The 23,765-nt window shown below is 41.9% G+C and overlaps 1 protein-coding gene across 2 annotated transcripts in view; it reads right to left on the reverse strand.

Annotated features, from left to right (window-relative positions):
- Window positions 1-21,817, reverse strand: part of fancl (FA complementation group L) — a 41,287-nt gene extending 19,470 nt beyond the window's left edge. Inside the window, exons 1-7 of one of the 2 annotated variants that reach the window (XM_080482335.1) lie at window positions 21,518-21,817; window positions 20,056-20,114; window positions 19,901-19,961; window positions 19,321-19,377; window positions 18,919-19,016; window positions 8,841-8,937; window positions 3,872-3,940 (exon numbers count right to left, since the gene is read on the reverse strand). In XM_080482335.1, the coding sequence (XP_080338461.1) occupies window positions 3,872-3,940; window positions 8,841-8,937; window positions 18,919-19,016; window positions 19,321-19,377; window positions 19,901-19,961; window positions 20,056-20,114; window positions 21,518-21,604 (528 nt within the window). In that variant the 5' untranslated portion in view covers window positions 21,605-21,817. The remainder of the gene's footprint in view (window positions 1-3,871; window positions 3,941-8,840; window positions 8,938-18,918; window positions 19,017-19,320; window positions 19,378-19,900; window positions 19,962-20,055; window positions 20,115-21,517) is intronic. The other variant, XM_080482336.1, reaches the window with a different exon arrangement.
- Window positions 21,818-23,765: the final 1,948 nt, after the last annotated feature.

The following is a 23,765-nucleotide window of genomic DNA, read 5'->3' on the forward strand; positions in this document are numbered from 1 at the left end:
ACATGTACCGTTACGTTGTTAAGAATCAGCACGTACAGCCTGCAGCACAAAGGACAAACTATCACCACACACACACACACACACACACACACACACACACACACACACACACACACACACACACACACACACACACACACACACACACACACACACACACACACACACACACACACACACACACACACACACACACACACACACACACACACACACACACACACACACACACACACGTCTAGTTCCACACAAATGCACAGAGTGGCACGTCTTGGCCCTGCAACAGAGCAGGCAATAATTACTCATTCAAATGAACATGTCAGGACTGCCGACAGACAGGCCCTTCCCCCCGCCACACACACCCTTCACACATTAGACAAAAACACACTTGGCACAGATGCAAGGGCGCACGCACACACACACTTCATGTTGCAGTGTGGGAGAGATCCATCAACGGCTCAGCAGGCAGACAGGCTCCATACGGTAGCGCTGTTCTAAGCTGGTCCTCACTGTACGCCTGCCATGTATCAGCTCAGACACACACACACACACACACACACACACACACACACACACACGCACACGCACACGCACACGCACACGCACACGCACACGCACACGCACACGCACACGCACACGCACACGCACACACACCTCGCTCAGATTTCTGCCTCTAACGTCACTCGACACAAACTGGTTTGTGACATGACAGTCCTGAGGAGTGAAACTCAAGCTCGCCCTCACACACAGGTACACACAAAGTACATTTTCAGAAGAACGGAGCAGCAGCTCTTTTTATTTTTAATGATGGAATTCAGGCAGCCCGACATGCAGTCAATTTATTCTTGTCAACATAAGCAACAAGCATTAAGGACAGACTTTTTTTTAACTGATTGAGAGTCTCACCGTGTTGTCCAGACTATAGGTCACACTTTTTTCAACTGGCAAACCAAGAAAAATATTTCCAAAAAGAAAAATCTATACAGCAGGATTTAAACACAAATTTAAATAGAGTAAGACCCTTTTGAAACTTATGTTGTCATGCAAAAATAACAATTTTGTTTTGGAGGTTGTTTTGTCTTTTTTCTGGGTTATGGATGATTGAAAAGCTCAGTGAACTTCTAAAACGATAATGAATTTGACTTATGTTATTTCAAATAGTATTGAGCAGAAAAGTCTTGACAGATTACTTAAAAAAATTACAAAATACGTGTGTACACCAGTGTTGCGCAAATGTCTTCGTAAAGGGGAATCTCTTTGTGAAGAATTTTTGTCAGATGAAACTCAGTCTGGAAAATATTGTAATTACTTCTTATCTGGTGGCCACAGGGAACTAAGAAAATAAATCTCAAAACAACAAAGCCAACAAACTGTAAATAAGTTCAGTAGATCGTACATGGATAATATCGTTAATGCAATATTCACTATTATCACATGTTGACTTAATACCATGCAGCCCGAGTTGGAATACCTGGGAAAAAAAGGCTGTGTGTGTGTGTGTGTGGTGACACACACTCGGAGGCAGTGACCGAGATCAAAAGCGTGAAGAGTGAATGAAGCAAAGACGGCAAACAACAATAAAGAGGAGTGGAGGAGCTACAAAGAGCCCACAGCTGGTTTCCACATCAAAGCTCTCTAACACCAATTAAAGTGGACTAAATTTGAGGGGCTGGGGGAGAACGGTCCGACCAGAGCAGGTGGGGATGTTTTTGGACAGACTATGCAATCAGCAGCAAAACATGAGTCAATTGTGTTAGAGCCTAATCAGTGTGTGGATTGGAGTGTGTGTCCAAAGATGGCAAAGCTCAAAGGTATTAAGGTACAAGACTAAGGTAATGTAAAGTTTTTGGCATGAGATGGTATCAGTGGGTCACTTTAGCAACCGGTCAAACTTCAGCTGATCGAGTGTTGTACATGTTGGACACTCACTACACTATCTCATGGGGCGATGATGAATTGCAACAGTCATGCAAAGACTGTGACCAGGGGGAACCGTTATGGGAATGAAGAAATCTTTAACGTGAACATTTCAGACATGAACAATTCATTGACTGCTGGAGTGTGGTAAGCATTGCCGCCATATTGGATGAGGAGCTGCTTTGACTCCAGTGCCTTCACTAGTTGAAGAATGAGGTCCTAACAAAAAATAATCAGAACTTGCTGAATTATTATACTATTATCACAGCTTAGTTTGAAGAGGGCCGAACAAATTCTTATGCCGTCTCCCTCAAACATCCAAGTGCATTGCATTTAGAATAAAAGGGCTTTAGGTGACAGTATAATCTATTCCAGCCATTCCTCCATCTACAGTGGAAACAACTTGTTCCTTCACATCTCAATTCATGATGGAGAATCAAGAGACAACAGTGCAACACTGAGCAGCTTCTGCCTTTCATTTACAGTAACAAGTTGTTAAATGTAAGTGTTCACAGCTGGTCTACAGGTATAAGAAGGTCATGGGAGTGACGTAGTCCCTGTGCCGTGTCCATTCAGTTAAACAGATGTGAAAGTTTTAAGAAAGACGCGATCCACTTTTCACTCCTGAACCATATTATGATCATTTGCAAATAATCTGGAAACCTTAATTCTAGTTTTACAGAATTCCTGGTATCTGCACTAAGTTTTTAATCTGAGAACATAAACCAAAAATATGTCATTTTAGTATGTTTGTTGGTCTTCTCTACCAAAATGCAGATTGTTGATGGTCCAAATATGCCAGAATTGGACTAAAACACACCTGAACTGTTGATACCATTCCACTCGTGGTATGACTTGCAGCAGAATAGTCTGAATGGAAGAACTGCAGGTAGTATTCAGGGCTCCAACAAATACCCTCGGTGACCCTCACCAAGATAATTGCAATTCGAAGTGCAGGAATAATACTGCAATTTAAATCTGAAAAGCACCATGTTAAGCACCTTTTTCATGATTTATTTATCTGGTTTACATACAAAACAGCACTTGTGTTTACTCCTCTTCCGAAAGTAAATAAACAATGGATTTGAATATTTGAGAAGAGCCATGAACATGGAAAAACGTTCCAACTCTTTTCATCAAACCTTTTGTCTGAATGTTTCAGAAAAATAAAGAGAAGCCACAAAAAGTGTTTCCAATGAGCTTTTGTCATCACGATGCACATATAAACATTTGGGAATACTTTGCTTCAGTAGATTAAAAGTTCTGATAATCGAAACTCTTGCGATGCTAATTTTGAGGTAACATAGCTGATACTCGTGAAACGCTCCATTTATTTCGTTCTCTTGAGTGATCATGTCGGTTTAGACCAGGGGTCGGCAACCTTAAACACTCAATGAGCCATTCGGACCCGTTTCCCACGGAACAGAACACAATGGAGGCCAAGGCAATAACTCCACTTTGGTGTCATTAAAATAGTTTAGTTTGCTCGTTACTTTCATACATACACAGACGTAAGAACATGTTTTATCCCTCTTATATTCTAAATGCTACATTAAAGCATAAAATGCCATAAACAAAACGACACTGAATGTAATTCTTTGCAATCCCTTCCTTTCCCTGTGTTTTTAGAATAAATATTAACCCAACACATTGTCCACAGGTCTGGAAACAAATGAGGCCAACTGCTGACTGTATCAGGATATAATGCATTTCTAACATGCCAACCTAAACTTGAAATAAAAATCAAAAAAAGACCATGTTGGAGACGGCACGAGCCAATCGTAGAGCTGACTTAACCATCTGTATTTAATGTCAAACTTTTAACTTTAATATATTCCAAACCCATCCCATAGAAGATGGTGCTAACTACACCATTTTCAGCATTTCTGAAACAAAAACACAAAAATGATGCATTTTCGTGTGTGTGTGTGTGTGTGTGTGTGTGTGTGTGTACCTGGGGTGTCCAGGGTAAGGCCAGAGGGACGGGCAGGTCAGCAGAGCATTCAGGAGCTTCAGCAGGATGCTGCACATTTAACAGACAAGTCAACACGTTGACAAAAATTCTATTTGACATTGAATATAAAGCCTAACAAAGTTACTTCACTTCTTTGATGACGGGAAGTAAGTGAGTTACTAATCACCCTTCATTATTCCCCTTGGAGAAATTCGTTTGTCTGCTTTGACTCATCCTATTTCCAGAGTACAGTAGCGGCCACATTACAGTGCTCTGGGAAGCTGATGGGGGTCAAGGGGTGTCACTCAGGGACCCACAGTGGTGTACTGACCGCTGTGGTATTCAAACCTGCACACTTTTGATCCCAAGTCTGAGGTTGCCACTGCCCCTTAAAACCAGTGGATGTGGCTGCCATGCAAGTCACTCTATCCATCTAATGGGAGCAGTTTGGGGTTCGGTTCCTTACTCAAGGGCACTTTGACATATGGACGGGGGGGATGGGTATCGGAACCTGTGCCCTTCCAATTGAGAGAGAACCACTCCATTAACTAACCCACCGCCACCCCTAAACACTCAAATTTTAATTTCCATTATTTTGTTTGGTTTCAACTAAAAAACCCAAAGCATCTTTATTGAGGAGGCTTTCTGGTTAGTTGTTGTCACATTCATAGGTCCCGCCCCCTTCATTTGATTGGACAAAGTGTGGACAAAAAGTCAAAGTTTCACTTTTTTTTTTTCGAATAAAGAATTTTCATCAACAGGAAACATTTGGCACATCATGAATATTTATTCATCTGAAGCACCAAAAACAAATGAAATAAAAGTAGCAGAATAAAATAAAAAAGGTGCTAATCAGCTTCGAATACCATTCAGTTATATCCTATAGGTCTGTCACATTTAGAAATCATTTCACCAGTGCTGGACAACAATTCAATATTTTCACAATATAAATCATAATAATTTACACTGATCCGAAACAGCCCATTCAAGATGAAATCGTGCTGTGTGGCCCCTGAACTAAAATGTTTGACACCCCAGATCTAACGTACTACTATAAATGTTTGGGTCGAAGGTAAAGTACAAAGTAAATTATATACCCCAGTATTGAGGGTCGTGATAAAGTGATCTCGACCCATTCGTGCGGGAACAAGAGAACTTTTTGGAAGCTATTGATAAGAAGCCCGACATCCTCTCTGTGCTCACCTTCAGCCTCCTCGTCCTCCCCCTCCCTCTCCACACCTCCATGCCAGAGCTGCCTCCTCCCTCGCTGTGTGCTGAGCGATGACCTGCTGCTGGCTCTGGAGGAAGCAGCTGGAGCACTCGGAGGAAGGACTCAAGGGTGCTTTTGCGAGAGGTGCCAAAGGAGGGGAGAGGAGGAGGCCAGGTGGGCCCACAGTGGGGTCCCACTACTCTCCACTGACCCACAATGGATGTCATCTGGACTCAAGAAAAACTCAAACTCACCATCCCACCCAACCAGCCACTACGTCCCGAGACTACTTTTAGTACATTCTAGCATTTCTATCATCATCTAACACAGGGGTGCCCAAGCCTGGTCCTGGAGGGCTCCTGTACTGCACGTTTTAGCTCTCTCCCTGCTTCAGAATACCTGAATCTAATGATGGTGTCATCACCAAGGTTGTGAAAAAGCCAAATAAGAGCCCCTCATTGTAATCAGGTGTGCTGCAACTGGGAGAAAGTTAAAACATGCAGGACGGGGCTCTCGAGGACCGAGGTTGGAGACTTCTGATTTAACGGGATGGAAAATTTACCTGCAGCATGTCAAGTATATGTATTGGTAGATTTCATCAGCATGTCCAATCAGCATGTGTGTGAAAATCCTAAAAAAAAAAAGTAAAAGCTACAAAGGCTGGTAAAATATAAAGTTTGGGGGAATCTATCATTAAAAGCTGCCAAGAGTTCAAGTCAACATATTAAAAGCCTTCCAGTCTTTGCTGCATTGGCAAGCATTCAATCTCTGTTGAACTGTTGCACTGAGCTGAAGGTAAATCTGGCAAAGACTGGGCAATATAAAGAAAATCTTTGACAATGTCGTCATTTCTCACATCCTGCCCTTGTGTGGAACATAAGTAAATGACAACACTTTAATGTGTACTGCCCCTGTTTAGGTAACGCAAAGATTTGGCTTGAGGTATTTGGTGAGTAAATACTCACCTGGAAGCGTGAAAGAAAACTTTACACAAAGTGGTCTAAACTCAGCAATAATACACTGTAACATTGACTTGAGATGAGAGGGGAAGTTAGACAGCATCGGAATATGTATCTGTGTCATTTTACATCTTTGTAAATTAGTGACACAGATTACAGAAGCTGAAACATCCAGAAAAATGGGAATCGGTTCTCTCTCTACCGCTCGAGGGCTCAGCCTCTCTTCTTCTACCTCGCTCTCTCTTTCTACCTCTACGACCGTATCCCCCCACCCCCATTCGGGGTGTGAATCCTGACCCCCTACCTGAACCAGGTTCTGTATCCATACCCTAATCTGTCTGTGTCCTATCTTTTTCTCTCCTCTATCCTTACCCGAATCGGAATAGCAGAGAGTCTGGTTCTGCAAAAGTTTTTTCCTGTTCGAGGGAGTTTTTCCCTTTCAACCGTCACTCATGATGCTCATGTGGATTTGTTGGGCTTCTCTCTCTTTAAACCACCTAGAAATGACTGTGTTATATGAGGCGCAATATAAATAAAGTTGAATTGAATTTAATGAGTCTAAACAGAGTCCACACCGATACTGAGTTCATGCTCTTCCCTCACATTGAGAATATCACAAGTTCAAATCCAACTTGGCAGCCATTTCTACCTGTAAACTCCAGAAAACGTGCAACCAAATGAATTGATGACTCTAAATTTCCCGGAGCTGTGAATCATCTCTGAGATTGTCCTGTGACGGTTTGGTGACCTGCCTATGGTGTACCTGCCTTCATTCATATCTCAGCTGGATAAAGCCAGAAGATGGATAGAATGTAAAGAAAACAGCAATCCTAACCAGGTAACAAGTACAAACAGATCAGGCTTCCGACTTGTTTTCAAAGAATAATGAGACTGTTTGAGAACTAATTCAAAAACTTCTTAATCTTTTTTGAATGATTCCCACTGGTGTTTGTTTACTTGAGGCAACATTGTAGATACGGCTAGAAGTAGCTATGGTAGTTTTAGTAAAGTTGATAAGACACTTTTGGAACGCAGGCATCAGGAAGCACAAGTGCTGTCACTCCATGATGACACTCTGACGATGACATCAGGTCAGACTGGGTTCACACTCAGTGTAACTACTGAAGAAAAACTTGCATGCTGATGAAGTTACTGCCATCATCAATTGAAAATGGTCATCGGAACACAGTCAAGAGTGGACAGCTGTAATGAGATTGTAGTAGGGTTTTCTGACCGCAGAATATTAGATGCGTTTCTCTAATATTGTGTGAATGTTGACTTGTAAAGGGGACGACAGAACGATCACCGCAATTCTAAAGCTCCTTGACAGTAAAAACCAGACAATCGTCTTGGAACATTTTAGCTTTTGCCTTCATATTGCTGATTGTGTTTGTGTCTTGTGGGCTTTTGCGTTGGTGCTGTGGGCTTTTGCACTGGCGTGGGCTCTTGCATTAATGTTATAGATTTTTAATTGTGCATTGGCCTTGTGTGATCTTAGATTAATATTGGGTCTCCACTTTTGCATTGTGAGCTTTTGCATCGATGTGTCTTTTGCCTTCACATTCCAGATTTTCGCTGTGTCTTGTGGGCTTTTGTATTGGTGATGTTTCATTTTGCATTTGTTTTGTGGGTATTTCCCTTCATGTTGCAGCTTTTGCAATTCTGTTGTGGGTTTTATATTGGTGTTGCAACATTTCATCTGTGTTGCATGTTTTAGTTTCTATTCATGTTTCACCTCCTGAATTGATGTCGTGGGCAGATATCATAAGACTGATCTTCTCTTCTGCTCCTTTTCATTCAGACTGTGTCAGATTGGAAGTTTTGTTGTGGGGAGTGTTTTTAATTATTACTTTTGAATGAAAAAAAAGAAAAAAAGAAAGAATCACAGGATTTTTACGCTTGTGTTGAGGGTTTTGTACCCGAGTTGCAGGTTACTGAATTCATATTCTCTCTGAACAACTATAGGTTTTCTTCCTTGCAGAAGTTGTGTGATCGGGACTTTTGTGGAGTACTGCAAAACATGGATGACTCTATCACCATGGTAATCTCAACTGTAACAGACTTATACCTTTTGAGCAGTGAGAATCAGACAAATAAAGCCAAACCAACCTTTTCCTCCAGGAACAAAACAGATTGATTATTTTGGTAAAACAGTTATTGGCTTGATTCCGGACTCTTAAACAGCACGGACTGAACTGAAGAATTATCATAATTTGACTGTGTGAGAGAGAAAGCTACATCTTTTGTGTAACATCACGTGTCCAAAAGTGTCATTAAACGCTATGTGGCTCCTCTCAATATGAAACTCTCTAACATGCAAACAATCCCAATACCCTGTAACACAGCAGTATTTGACCGGGCCTGCATTTACCTCCAGGTTTCATGTACTTTTCTCGATGGCGGCAAACAGAGTGGCTATGCAGATGAGCGTGGGTGGATTGGTTCTTCTCTATGCATAGCGGAAGATTTTTTCCATCATGCTGAGGTCTGTGTAGAGATGTTTTATCTGTGCTACATCTCAGTCACAGTGGGTTATCATGTCTCTCCACATCCTCTCTAGTTTGACCCAGATTTAGGGGCACAGATGTAAATCAGCGATTTTCTATCAGCAAATTGAACATCCCCACATGAGTCTGGTGAAGTCCGCCTGTTTGGATTCCGATTGGCTGGAGGTCAACATCAAGCTGGAGACTATTCCATTTGATGATGAATAATTTCCAGAGTGAAAATGATCCAGCCCTCAGACTAAACGGTGTGTGTGGGGGAGTCGCTGTGCATGCTGGATTGGATTGTATCTTACCTTCGACTTGAGCTTGACGGTGAGAACGTGTTCCCTTCCACAGGTGTCCTCCGCTTTCAGTCTCAGCGTTCGAAACTCCGTGTCTATGAAGAGCAGCCTGAAGATGGATGCAGAGTGGCATCGTACATTAGCAGGCGTTCACGGGAAAGTGTACAACAACACTGTCACCTGACAGCAGCCATCATCCATCATTAATCACAGTGGCAGAGAGGAATATTGAGACTTTCCTCAGAGAGTTATCACTCCATCTACCATCATGGTGACATTATATCAGACTGCAACTTCATTTACATCCACAGGTTCTGACTTCTGCTGACAAGGTTCTGCTTCTCTCTGTGGATGAAGACTGTTACAGTTACTAAATGTTTGGTAGAATTCAGTTTGTCAAGCCCAGATGCCTCAACTTCCTACATGCTTCAGAAATGGTAAATGGACTACACACACACACACACACACACACACACACACACACACACACACACACACACACACACACACACACACACACACACACACACACACACACACACACACACACACACACACACACACACACACACACACACACACACACACACACACACACACACACAGATATATATTAGTGCTGTCAAAAATAAAGCATTAATTTGGTTAATCAATTTGAAATGTTTAACTCATTAAAAAAATGTAACGTAATTAACGCCGTTTTGTTTTCTTCCGTTTTTGGGGGTGTTTTTTTTACTCCCTTACTGGAGTAAGGGATAAAAGTTATGCGCAGCACTGTGACTACAGAGCAGCACAATACAGAGTTGAATAATATTAAGGCAGAAAGTTTCACAGTTTCAGTTTTTTAAAAAGTTACCTAATGGCTGATTAAGAAAGTAAAAGTCATTAGATTTACTTTGTAAAGCCGAATTTAACGGCCACAGAAAGATGTTTATTAATGAATTAATTTATGTTTTTATTATTTTGCTGATGGAGAGAAACAGTTTCACGCAAAGTTAAAAGGACGTTATAAAAAATAGTCTTTGAATTTAAATATAGTCTCTGTGTGTTGAGTCGACATTAATTCTGTGGTTTTCCCTGAATAAATCTCCATTCCAAGCTTCAGTCGTCAGTAGAAAAACAATGCAACTAATCGCAATGAATTACAGAAAATTGTGCAATTAATTAGTTGCGTTTATTTAATTGCACTAATATATATATATATATATATATATATATATATATATATATATATATTTAATTTTTTTCAACTGCTTGAGCTGCCCTCAAAGTGCTTTGTCCATTCACTGGGGGCAGTTTGGGGTTTAGTGTCTCGCTCAAAGACACTTTGACATGTGGCCGGGAGAGATTAGGAATCAAACCGGAAACCTTCTGATCGAGAGACGACCACTCTACCTGTCCTGGTTTGAGATGATCACATTTTGACCTTATATTAGCCATCATTTCATGGTCTGTTTTGTTTTCACTCAGATACTTAAACCCGTGGTACAATCCAAAAATACTTCAAAAAGTTGTATCTCTATAATTTGCCATTTTAGTGTTAGACCATATAGAAGTAAATATTGATTCAAGTATATTTCTTCAATTTCCATTAGCAGGACGCAACTAGGAATGGGAATATACCTCCCAACCCAACTGGTCTACAGAAATGCTTAATTATTTCAACTGCATAGGAGATACAATCCCCAAGGTAATTCAGACAAAAAACCTCAAGTGACTGTTTTCTGACTAGCAGAAAACCAGAGTACCTGGAGAAAACACAAGCACTATGTACACAATAAAGTTTGAGGTTAAAGGGGATCGTTTCCACGTTTTTGTCTCAGGAAAGTTTTAAATTTGCATGGCTGCGTTTTGAAAATGATGTCGGTTTACAATGAAATGGCAGAAAAACACTGAAAACAGTGTAGTTAGCATGCCAGGCCACCAGTAGGTGCTGTTGGCTGTTTTTGTAATAAATCCACATACATATGCCGCAGACAACAATACACTATAAACATTAACAATGGGAGTACACGTAGAGACAGACAGCCAAGTTGAATTGTTAATACAATGACTATAAACTATCAAACTACCAAGTCGCAGGAGAATATGGACTGGGAGTCATGACACTCTGGAGGTGGCCGTGGTGCGCATGCACAGTAGCAGCAGACAAAGCCGCAGCATTTTCAAAGAGTTGCATTTTTTTCCATTTGCACAGAGATGGAGTAAGAGCCTTTTCACAAAATCCCCTCTTGGGAGCAGTTTTCAAAGTCTTGCATGTTCAGCAGATCTGAGCACCGTTGTCACGTAAACAGACGCCCAAAACGTGACAAAAATTTTCCATTTTCACTTAAACACGTTGTTGTGTAGACAGGTTATTAAACTCGCCCCATCTCAGACTTGAACATGTGATATACTCACAGTGAGGCAAGAATGATAACCACGTTGCAACCCTATAATCTCAATCTTGCAAGTTATATAGGTTCCTCCAGCAGAAGCAATGACTGGTTAAGACTAGACATTATGCAGTATGTGCTTGATTGAAATAGATATATCAATATACTGAGACTGTCCTCCACATAGCCTGGACTTCAGTAAAAGCTGTTTTTATCAGACAATTGTTGGCTGTTTGAAACCTCGGTCAACATCACTCCACCACTGAGCACAGAAAAATAAAGTCCTACTAACGCTAGAGCTGCTTCAACGGTTACAGCAGGGGGATTCGAGTTCTGAGAAAACGATGCATTTCTTCATGACCTCAAGCTCAGTTCACATTTTCAAGTTTGAGTCAACTTGTAAATCAGACACTCACCTTCTCCAGCTAATTATAACCTAGTGAGGCTAAGGACACAACACTGATCTGGCTGGAGCTTTCAGCAACACGGAGCTGTCAGATTTACTGCTCCTTCAGCTGCTCCAGCATACTGTGAAGGAGTCACTTCCTCCCCCTCGCCGCTCCATCTCCGGTCCACTGAGACCTGAAGACAAAAGAGCGATCGGAGACAAAGGTTCGGAGCGGTCCTCCTCCAGATTTACAGTACATTACCACGGACGCTCTGCGCCCAGGCTGACGCGGCTGTATATCTGCTGAGGATTTATGGACTGTGTTAGAGAGGAGTGATGTGAGCAGTGTGCTCGGGGAACGACACACACACTTAGGGAAGTGATGGAATGATGGGAGACGCTGTCCAATGGGCCCGACTCATAAAAGTGTCTGCTCACTCACACGTTAGCAATCAAACCTCAGGAGAAGGGCAACAGTGCTTTAATGTCACGCACACGCACCAACATCTACACATACAAGTATGCTTGTCATGATCATAGCAATTTGATACACGCACACACACACACTTCTTTGAGGTTGCTGATAGCGGCGCTATCTTCCGACAGCAGGCTAAAATCATCTCGCCGTGCAGAACTTCTTGAATGGACAAAAGTTATTTCATATCCTTAGGTGCACGCTCACAAAGACTCATAAAACACCCCGAGCTGCTTACTGCAATAAATACACATATCTGTCAAGCAAGGCCAGCTAATAGACCCACGCAAGTGAAGAGAGTGACAAGCATCCACATGAACCAATGAACGAGTAAGAAGTTGACTCGCTGAAATAAAAGGTTCCAAAGGGTATGAAGAAAAGACTGTCGGTATGCTAGAGAGGAAAATATACTTCTACTTAACCCTATTTGAGTCGTAACAGCAGAGTAAATCATTGCACGTCCCTTTGAGCTTCTGCATCCAGCATTCAGTTCTGTCTCAGGGTTTACCAAGCAAAAATGTTTAACATGAAAACAGGTTTCCAGAGCTTCTCAGGATTAAGTTCTGGTGTCCTCACACTCTTGTATGTACAGGAGTACAACTGATATCTTATTACTATTACTATGAAAAGCTATAATTCAACAACTGTGAGGTCAAATGACGAGCAATCATGGCACCTTTAAGTAGGAGGGATAGACATGGACTCAAGTCAACATTTTGTCTTCCAAGTTCAACAGAGGTCAAATTGTGATGGCTGGACGATTGGGCCAGAGCACCTCCAAAACCGTAGCTTTTGTGAGTGTTTCTGGTCTGCAGTGGTTTGTTTCTATACACGGTGGTGAAAAGACAGAAGTGCAGTGACACCACAGCTTCAGAGGTCTCTGAGAGTCCCATCTCATTCAGTCAGGCCTATGTTGGTAGTAAATGGGAGGCATTCACTCACATTGGACAGGTTATCAAACGTTTAGGGCACCTGGGTGTATGTGCTTCAAGTTACTTTCAAACAGACTTTTTTTGGACCAAATTAAGACCGTACAGTTATTGAATGAATAAAGTTATAAATTTTTCTGGAAAATAAGTCATACCTGAGTATAAGTAAAAAATAAAAATGTGTCATGAAGACGGGAAGAAAAAATAACATGAGTCACACTTGTGTAAATATTAAAGGATAGATTGTTTAGGATAGTTGTTCAGTTTTATTTCAGCTTAACAGAAATGGAGCAAACTGTAGATTCTTAGGTGTCTTTGAGATCAGTCACACTTTTTTGTTGTTCGGCCGGTCAAGACAATTAAATATCAAAATATTCCTGTATATACCCTCTGGGAAAAGATGTCCTTGTATAACAAGAGAATGCTGCTACACTGCCACCAGAAAAACCTAAATTACTACTTGACTGACAGAGAATGAAAAATGTCGAGAAAAAGTAAAAGCTACAGATTAAGGTTTGAAATTAAAGTTATGAACCATGCAGCAGAAAACAAAGAGGAGCAGAATAGTTTGGAGTGAAAAGAAAGTGTTACTGTGATGAAGAAAACAAAGAAGGCTAAAAGCACAGCAGCCAGTGCAAAACCTGCTGGACCAGGACCATCAACAGTTGCAAGTGGACATGAATAAATGTGACTTAGGTTTTTTATTTTTCTCTCTCTTTCTCTTCTTTCTACATGAACGTGTTAAACTGAGATGAACTCGACAGTTTGTCCCGTTTGAGGTACAATTGTTAAAGTTGCCTTCAGGTGTCGACCTCAGCTCATTCATCATGACACATGGCAAGGCTAAAACAATCACGCTAAAGCCACAGCAAGAGGAATTACTTTGTAAGCGTGAATTAGCTCCACCTCATCGAATCTTCTGCTTGGCATTGTTGATTTGACTTAACTAAAAAATGGAATGAGTCTCACATCCAAGGCCAAACTTTTAAATTTAAATCTTCAAATCTTCTCTGTCACCGCAGACGTTGTGACCTCACCGGGGCTTCGAAGTCAAAGATAAAGTGCAAACTTAAGCAGTCAAGCAACAGATGAGCAAGACGAATGGTAACAGAGTAAAAGTAAGACTCCGGTTGTAATGGCTGATTCTCTTTGGCGGGAGAAGGAGCCACTGGTGCATCGGCAGAATTCACTTTTTCATCTCCGCACCACCGGGGTCTCACATCCAGGATCGCAGGGACCAGCCGCCGCCCTGACTTGGCCGTGATGGAAACAGCGTGACAGTCAGACGTCCTGCTGGGAAGACTGATGAGAGCATCCCATTTGCAACTCTGTAGCCAAGTGAACACAGACGCACGCACGCACGCGCACGCGCGCACACACACACACACACACACACACACACACACACACGCACGCACGCACGCACGCACGCACGTTGACAAAGTGATTCATGAATGGTGATATCAGTGAAGACGAAGAGTTCCTGTGTGCAGCGTGGGGGACGTGCACGCGAGACGGAGAATGGATGAAAGTCGTGCAAGCACAGGAAACGGACTCTTAATTCTATAAAGCGCAGAGACCTCAATAACCATTAGCCTGGTTTACAGTTTTACTGTGCTAACAGGGGCATTGTCATTACTTACTGGGTGCAACTGCAGAATACCCCCACTACCAGCGGTGATGTCATTTATTAGCTGGCCTAATAATGCAAGAACGAGGAAAAAAAAGAAGTAGATGTTGGAGAGATTGCGATTCCCTCAGGCAAGGGGCCGGCGGAGTGCCGCTGTCAGAGTCGTCCTCGGAGGAGCGGCAACACAGTGTGGCGGAGTGATAACGGCGGGAAAAGATGAGGCCAAATTTTCACTAGGAGCTTGGCGAGCACGGGGGGCCAGTTGCTCCCGTAATGAGCCCCGGAGATGTGGCGACGCTCAGTTTTTGAAGCTGATGGGGGTGGGGGGCTCCACCAAGTGATGGCGTCTGACCCACTTGACCTCATTTTCCATTAATTAACACATGGTTCGCCATCTTCAGCCAATTAGGATGACCACACTCTCCAATGTGGAACCGGAGACGTGCGAGGAGAGAGGAAGAGTCCCTTACCTGGGCCAATCAGCAGACAGAATTACAGCTGAAACCCCCCGGTGGCCATTAGCACGGCCCACACCAATTAAGACGCTAAGCGAATCTCGAGTGCTTTGGAGATTGAGGCCCGCCGTGTGTAATGCCTCCTAACCGTAACGCGACACTGAAAGTGATGTCGGTCCTATTTCCAGCAGAAAGCATACCTTCAACCTCCCGCCTACCCCCCCACCCCGTCCCTCAACCCCTCCCCACACATTTCTCCTATTAAAACCTGAGAGTCTTCAATTAGCTCCATTTGCATTTTGCTAATATCATAATTGTAGCCGTGGTCATTAATAGGAAAGTGGAAAATGAGTGTAGTAGTTGAGGTTTAATCTGAGCTGGGGGAGAATAGATATCTTTCAACCACCCCCCACCCCCACCCCACCCCCCTCCTTCTGACGAGTGTTAGCCAGGCCTGTCATCATCCGTGGGCTGAGCGTTATTAAAAGTGACCTGGATTTAACTATAACTCAATAACTAAAAATAAGCAAGTCATTAAGAGCCATTTGTTAAGGTGGGGCCGTGTTGTCTGGAGCCACAATACGCTTTTAGCTCAGTTACTTTGTCTTTCCTCCTGGGAAAACACATGAAAATAACATTTATCTTACATTGGTGCATCAATAATATACCCAGCATGTTTGTGGCCCTTAGAATGTGAACACAAAGGTACGAGACGGCTTCTGGATCATTCTGCCAATTGTGAGCAATTTCACAAGGAAATGCCTTCCACTGCGTCCTGAGAGCAACCAAGTGGGGAACTGAACCGTGTTACACAGTCGTTCATTAACATAAAATAATTGTTCACTTATTACATCATTTACATTGTGAAGGAGACTTAATCTCATTGTTGGTGACATTGATCACAGCTAAAGCTCCACTTTAACAAAGACCATGAATTCAGTGAATCGTGCAGTGAGGCCCCGTTTACACAGCAACGTTTCAAGTCATCGCTTTTGTGTATTCGTTTCAGCTTTACACGGCGATGGTTTGAAAACAAAACAATTGTTATTACAGTGACTGTCAAATATAAAACTACCAAGTCTGAGGAGAATATGGACTGGGAGTCATGACACGCTAGAGGTAAACATTGTTGTTATTGTCCATTTACTGAGCATGTGCAGAACTATTAACTACAGCCGTGGTGTGCATGCGCAGTGTTTCCACCGTCTACACAGAGTCGGAGTGTTTTTGAAAAGTTTCACCTTGGGAGTCATTCAAAATGTTGTGTTTCAGTTGGTCCGAGCATCATTGTCGTGTAAACGCATCTCTAAAATGCAATAAAAGTTGTACATTTTCACTCGAAAATGCCGTGTTAACAGGGCACATTGTATCTGAACAGTCAAACTGGTTTTTCCATTTTATATGGTGGATTTGTGAGGGGGGTCTCTTTCTCTCTCTATCTCTTGAGAAAGGCTTGCTAATAGAATCAAAGACAATTAGAAGCTCCGACGGCAGCAGAGTTGACCCGCAACGTGATTTCAAGTTTTCTGAAAACATTATATTGTACTATTTTGTGTGATAATATCAATCTAAAATGTGGCATGGATTGGATGGAGTTTAACGCCACTTTCAATCATTCTTACTGTGTATCTGGTAAATGAAAGCTCATGAAATCCTGATTCACTGTGGATCACCTTGTCCTAGCACAGCACAAAAAGTAGGTTTTGTGGTAATATGTCTGAAATTTCTGGCCATATTCACACATTTGCGAGGTTGAAACTAGGGCTGCGGAATGGATTTCCTGACTCATTACTCCGCGTCTCATTGAGACCCGCCTCCCTTCAGGAAATCCAGTCCACAGTTTGCAGCCAGCGAGCAGAGCAGCAGCAGGGAAACACTGTGGAGTCATTCATGGATCAGAAATCTCCGCAGGTTGGATCGGAAATTTTCGATCAGTGAATCACGTTGATATCGGAACACGATCCCGGATCGGATCGGCTCCATCCCTAAAAACCAGGAGCCCGTTCAGGCAAGGTGGGCAGATGACACGCGCAGGACGCGCAAGTCGTCACGTGACCAGATCACATGAGCAGTCAAATCGCAGCCCTTGCGATTAGACAGTCCCGTTTTAGCATATCGCGATATTAGCGAAAATGCAATTAATCGTTCAGCCTGAGTATTTAGTGAGTTTACAACTGTCATTGAAGTAGAAGTTAAATAAACTGTCTTTCATATTGATACATGCTTCAATTGACTTTATCTTAACATAAGCCTAGCCTATAAGAAAGAACAGTTTATGTATAATAAATCTGATAGTTTATTAGAATACAGATTGATTTATTGCTTGTGTTTGTTGAAAAATACATGAGATGAGGACTTTGAAAAAAGAATCGCATATTAAGTCACAATCGCATTGAGGAAAAACATCGCAATTAGATTATTTTCCAAAATTGTTTAGCCGTAGTTGAAACCAGTATGATGTTCGAATGTTCAGAATGTTTTGGTCAAATGTGAACATGATGCTTTTGTATTGTTCCAAAACTTTGAGGCTGATTGAAGCAGAAATTGCAGGTGTTGATCAACAAGAGCCTGAGGAGAATCCTGCGAATTTGGTGGCCAAGAAGAATCCTTAATGAGAAGCTTTGGAAACAAAGATGGCGGCCGCTGATAGAGAACGAGATATAAGAATGAGAGTGGGGTTGGATTGGCCACACACTACGGAGGCCAGAGGGACTTGTGGCTCTCTGTGTGCATGTGTGTGGTTTCTCTACAGAAAAATACAGCAAAAACTCGCCTGTCATGCCAACTACATCATCTCAGCATTTCTGCCGGACATCATTTCCAAAACATTGCATATAAACAGGGTCTAAATGAGAGATCGTTCATCTGGGAAAAAAGTCACCACCACCTTTAGAATGTTAAAAGTGGACAGAGCACCAGGTTCCCAGGATTCAGCGCATCAAGATTGGTTCAATGACGTCTACCAACACTATCCTGCTTTTCTTTGATCAAGACAGATTCTGATTGGCTATCATGGCTTCATGCTTCTTGTTACACTGTGCCCTACAGGTTTGGCTGTTCATATTAGCTCTGAACCAGGAGTATATGCGGGTCCGTGTAAATGAAGTGTTTTTGTGAATATAGAGGGAGGAATAGCAGTTTTTATAAAAACCTAGGTAAACGTGGAATCAGACTCAGGTCCTGGAGGGCCGCAGCCCTGCAGGTTTCCCTGCTTCAACACAGATGATTGCAATGAGCGGCTCATTATCAGGCTTTCTGCTGAACCATCATGACATTCGGGTGAGTTGAAGCAGGGAGACATGGGACACATGCAGGGCTGTGGCTCTATAGGACCTGAATCAGAGGCCCCTGCTATATTTCTTTGAGTTAGGAGGTTCCTACATGCACTTTTCTCCACCTCAGAGTCGGGTTCTCCAGGATTCTTCTTAATAAAAGGACTTTTTTTTCTTTCCACCGTCTCCTCTGCTTGCTCATCTGGAATTGTTGTTTTTTGTTTAAATGACTGTTGTATTTGGTGCAACATTGAATTGAATCTTTCTCATGTCTGTCTGGACAGACTCAAACCCAGGAAACTGATCAATCCATCAGATCAGCATTAAAAGCTGAAATCTTCTGTAAGATGAGGAAATGTTTTATGAGAATGTTGTGTTTACAGAAGAGAATTGAGAACCAGATAGCTTTAAAGACCAGTGACGTACTCTGGTAGAAATATACAAATCCGCCCATAAAATACCTACATTACAAATTGAAGATCTGGAAAATGTGGTCACACTCATCATTTAAAACCTTTACAGCTTCTTTAAAAACTTGTCTTCAGAGCTCCTAGTGGTCCACTTACTTATCCCACCCGAGGGTCTCCATCTCAGCGACGAGCAGCAAGTAGTACTGAGGGGACGGGATGGAGCGGCACTCAGGTCGGCTCTTCAGACCCACTTCCTGCAACGACACGCCACGTCTTTACTTTAAACTCAGATTACTAATACACGTCATACCTCAGCCATGAGCTCTCCACTGGGATCAGTGCGGCAGAGTGGCAGCTCGCCTCAAAAATCAAGGCCAGGAAGCCTCTCGTCTTTTGTTTGGTGGCATTTTCATCGATACGACTGTACATACATGTACATGTGCAAGCTCACAATCAAGGCTATTGATAGCGCCTTGAGGCTCCCATTTACTTGGTATTCATAAAGTACGAATGTCGAAGTGACCGAGGTTAAACCCCTCATGTCATTCTCCTTCTTACCAAGACGGTCTTCAACTCCAGAATGAAACTGACAAGATCAGGCGACTGCTGCAGCCTCTGTGAAGAGTCAGAACATGAGAAAAGACATCCTTGAATAGAGGGATAATGAAGTGACAGTGTCTTTTCTTTCCTTTTTTTCCCTCCTCTCGCCAGCCATTCAAATCAAACACAGTGTTTGTGATTAATGGGGGCTGCCACCAGCTTTAATAATTAATGATAGCTTAAAGGCTGTGAAAATAATGAACTTTGCAGCCCGGGGTGAAATATCAATCTCATCCAAATAACCCTGAGGGGCCACATAACAAATAGGGACATTTTCCAGGCGATGTTAATTAAACAGTGAAAAATATTTTTCTCTGCTTCTGAGTGAGGCAAGTCTGATGGGTGACAAGAGGGTGCAGGAGCGTCGCCAGGCAGCCAACACAAAGAAGCCAAAGTGACACAGCATTAAAAACAACAAAACAAAAAACACCGGAGACAAATATAGAAAAACACACAGAAAACAACATGTTCTCAATCAGAGATGACAGACCAGACGTGTCGGGGAAATATTACGACGATACGAGCGGGAAGCGATTACCTGCTTGACTATCTGCTCGTAGCCGCGCAACAGGTGTTTCAACTGCCAGCAGCAATGCAGCCTGGGAAGTGTCAACAGGTACAGGACACAATAAATAAGGAAACAAAGAACACATTTTATGTGAGCTTGTAAAAAGGTAATGGGAGAATTCATACTTGGCCATCTTGAGCTGGCGATCTAGTGGAAGAACGATCCTCAGCCTGAAATCTCTTTCCTAGAAAAACAACAAGAAGACGTCAAAGATGGGCTCCACTGTCGCTCTGCATGACGTGTCAGGCTTAGATTTAACAGTTAATACATTTCTTTATGATAACTAGTTTGGACATATGTTAATCTTATAATGTATTGTATAATGTATATCATATATACAAGGATGTAAACAAAATAAATACTAAATGGAATTTAACTTCAGAAGCCACATACAGTCCAGTTTCATCTTGAGCGGGACTGACTGGTAAAATATTGCTATAATAACCTTTAAAGTTACACTTGAAAGTTTTGTTTTGTTGTGGCGCACAGTGTACGAGATGAAACTGTCTATAATTTTGTAAGATCACACAATTCGTACTGAAAATGATTACAATCTCGACGTAAAGTCAATTTTAATGAAACATTCTGGTGAAAAATACACTGAAACGTCAAACGAAACCTCCTATAAATCCTATATAACCACCTTGTTTGATGTTTGTGGGGCCGGATTGAAGCCTTTAGCGGCCGGTTTTGGCCCTCGGGCCTTATGCTTGATTGAAGTGAAACTTCACAGCAGCCGAGCTGCAGGAGCAGTGTTGCCAGATTGGACGGTTTTTCGCCCAATTAGGCTATTTTTGTTTACGTCAGGCGGGGGAAAAATACATTGGGCTGGGGATTAAAATTTGGGCAGCTTTTGTCCACGTCTGCAGAGTTTTGAGTTTTTAATTCTCTCTCTCACAGTTAAAACCTCTCTGTGCATGAAGATGAGTCCGCTGGTCCGAGGTTCGACTGTACGCATATTTTAGACAGCTTTGAGCAAGCTGTGTGCTGAAGGCCTGGAAAAACTGCATCCCAATTGACTGTTATCACAATATCAACATGCTCAACTTAAGTATGGCATGAAGGCTCATATTGGCTCAAAGCTAAACACGTGACTGATACAGACGGAGTTTTCTGGTGAAGTTTAAAGCTGTTTCCTAAACATATGCTACCTACTTGATGTTAAAGTGTGTGCATTCCCACAGTAGTGATGAAGTTCCAATTAAATTTTTTCTCATATGCAAATTTTTTAAATAAATCCAATAATGACTACCCATCTACCTGAACAGTGATGAATCCATCACACATTTCTCTGTTATGTCACTGCAAAAAAAACAAAAAACTGTATATGAAATATAAATATTGAACACAATCATATAGGCCCTGTTTTTCAGCTTATAATATCAATCTGAGCAATGTTTTATGTGCAATATAGATTATGTAAATTAGTCACTTATTATGTACAGGGTTTTACATTATCTTTAGCGTAATGTATGTAAAAGAATTGAGTCAAGTGCATGTTGTTTAATTCATCAATTATTCTGATATGCGCTTCTTCTTTTAAATGACAGCATTTTACACGGAGTCCACAGATGTATTAATAATTACCTGCACAGTGATGAATCCATCGTAGACAGTTTTCTCCTTATTCACTGGTAAAAGCAGCGGATTGTCTTGAATCAGAGATCTCTCCATTAACTCCAACTCTAAAGTCCTGTCACGATAATTTAACACTTCCGTACTGAAGTCAGCAGGCCCGAAACGATTAACAACTGCGGATTAAGCCTGGATTTGTGGAAAAATGTTAGTCAAACCAGCCAGACACTTCAAAAAACTGCAGCTTTCTCCACAAAAAGCACACTGATTCAAACTTCCGTATCCCGCCGCTGAAACAAACGTGATGACGTCATGGTGCTGCGTTCAGGGGCTGTATAAAAGTGTCGTTAATTTGTTTTTTCACAAACACCATTATTATAGACGTATGTTCATCATTGAGGCTTTAATATTTTATATTTTTTGTCATTGTCAGTCTTAAATCTTCTCTAAACTATTGGGAGGGTACTTGAAATGTTAGATTATTATGGATGTTTTTTTTATTATTTCAAATTGCCAATAAAGCTCTTTAAAAAAAATGGAACAAAGTTTGCAAGAAAAAATTTCCAAGTGAAGCCCAATTAGCACTGATTACAGAAGTCAGTCAAAAAAGCTTAAACATATATAACATATAATATTTGTTTCACCATCTAAACACAGATATTAAATTAATAAATAACCAAAACACAAAGTTACATTTGTGTGTGTTGCACCTTCATGTATTTTTTAACCCTCGTGGCTTTTATTCCCCCAGTTTTAATCTATTTAATTTAAGCAGTGGCCACAACAATCAAAGTTTATTTTGGAGTAGTTGTAGTTGTTAAAAGTCCACTTTAAAAGATACTATTATTATTGTGAAGCCTTCACAGTCTGAAAGCAAAGGTAAAAAAAAATACACTTTTCACAGGTGCATTTGAGAAGCAAGAGAATTTTATCTATTATCCAGAGTAAACCAGAGTGTTCATTGTGCAGCCTGCATGCCTCATACTGCCCTCTAACTTATTTGAATGTTTTTGAGAAAGAAGAGGAGTCCTAACACAACTTTGGTGACAGCATCTGTATTAACCAGTACACTTGATAACATCTGGTGTGAGCACATCCAGTAAATATGCAGCTTGCCATCAACATCTCTTGACCCATAGTGGGTAGTGTTTGGGCCTCTGAGTCGTTGCCTCTCTTGTTTTGGCAATTCATTTACCTCACTTCCACTGTTAACAGCATGCCCACTGCTCCAGAACAGATTCTGGTGGATGAAACTTTTTGACGACTTTTGAGCGTTCGTTTGATGGGTGACAGTTCCTCTGTCAACTTGTCGTAGGTCTTCTTGTTCTGTGTTTCCATGCAGTGTTTCCCCATATCACCAGTGTTTCCACTCTTCCACCACAAATTCAATGAGATCGGTTTTGTCGACTGGACTGCACAGGGCTTTTCTCCACCGCTGGACGTGATGTCTGCCCACAAGGGTCTTGTGCAGAAGAGTGATGTCTCCACCCCCATTCAGCAGTTCAGTATCTCTTGATTGATGCCTGGACTTCAAAAACAACATCATGGAGAATAAGGGTCACAGCTAACTTTGTCACATTTGAAAAGGTTTTTCTTGTTCTCATTCATTTTTTGGACCAGACTAATCCCATCAGCGATGGAAGCAGATAGGGTGGGAGGTGTTCTGCTTGGAGATGCATTGTTTTCAAGCTCTCTGGCAAATGAAGCCTTGTTTGTTTTTCATAGGGACTCATCAGCATTTGGCTGAGGACCCAATGGGAGGGCAAAGACATCCCTCATATTCACCTTCCTGCTTGGAGCCACAAGGATTATTTGGCTGAACAGTTTTCTAGTGCTGACATTGGAAAATGTCTTCAGACATTGGTCGGTCATCCTGTCACTGTATTTTTAAAATGGTGGGTCTTTATGTAACCTCTTTTATTGGAACACCAAGAAGACTGCTTCCCATTTGTCAAAAGCTTTCAAAAGGAGTCCGGTCACATCATGTTGAGCCAGATAAAAGACTAACTTGTTCAGCCTCACCAGACTACAGGTATTCTGCACAAGGTCAGCGAGAGGCAGGACATGTGCTTGACCTCTCTTGATTGAACTAGTCAACCCTCTCTGCTGGCTGATGTACTTTCCTCTGTACAAAGCTGTTCAGTAATATCTGATCACAGCTGAGTCAATAGTGGCCTTGAGGCCAGAGAGGCTGACTTGGGGTCAAAGGTTTGCATGATCAAATCACACAGCTGGAAGGTTAACACTGAGGGTCCCTGAG

The sequence above is a fragment of the Lipophrys pholis genome (genome assembly GCF_963383615.2).
Source record: "Lipophrys pholis genome assembly, chromosome: 15".
NCBI classification, from domain to species: domain Eukaryota; kingdom Metazoa; phylum Chordata; class Actinopteri; order Blenniiformes; family Blenniidae; genus Lipophrys; species Lipophrys pholis.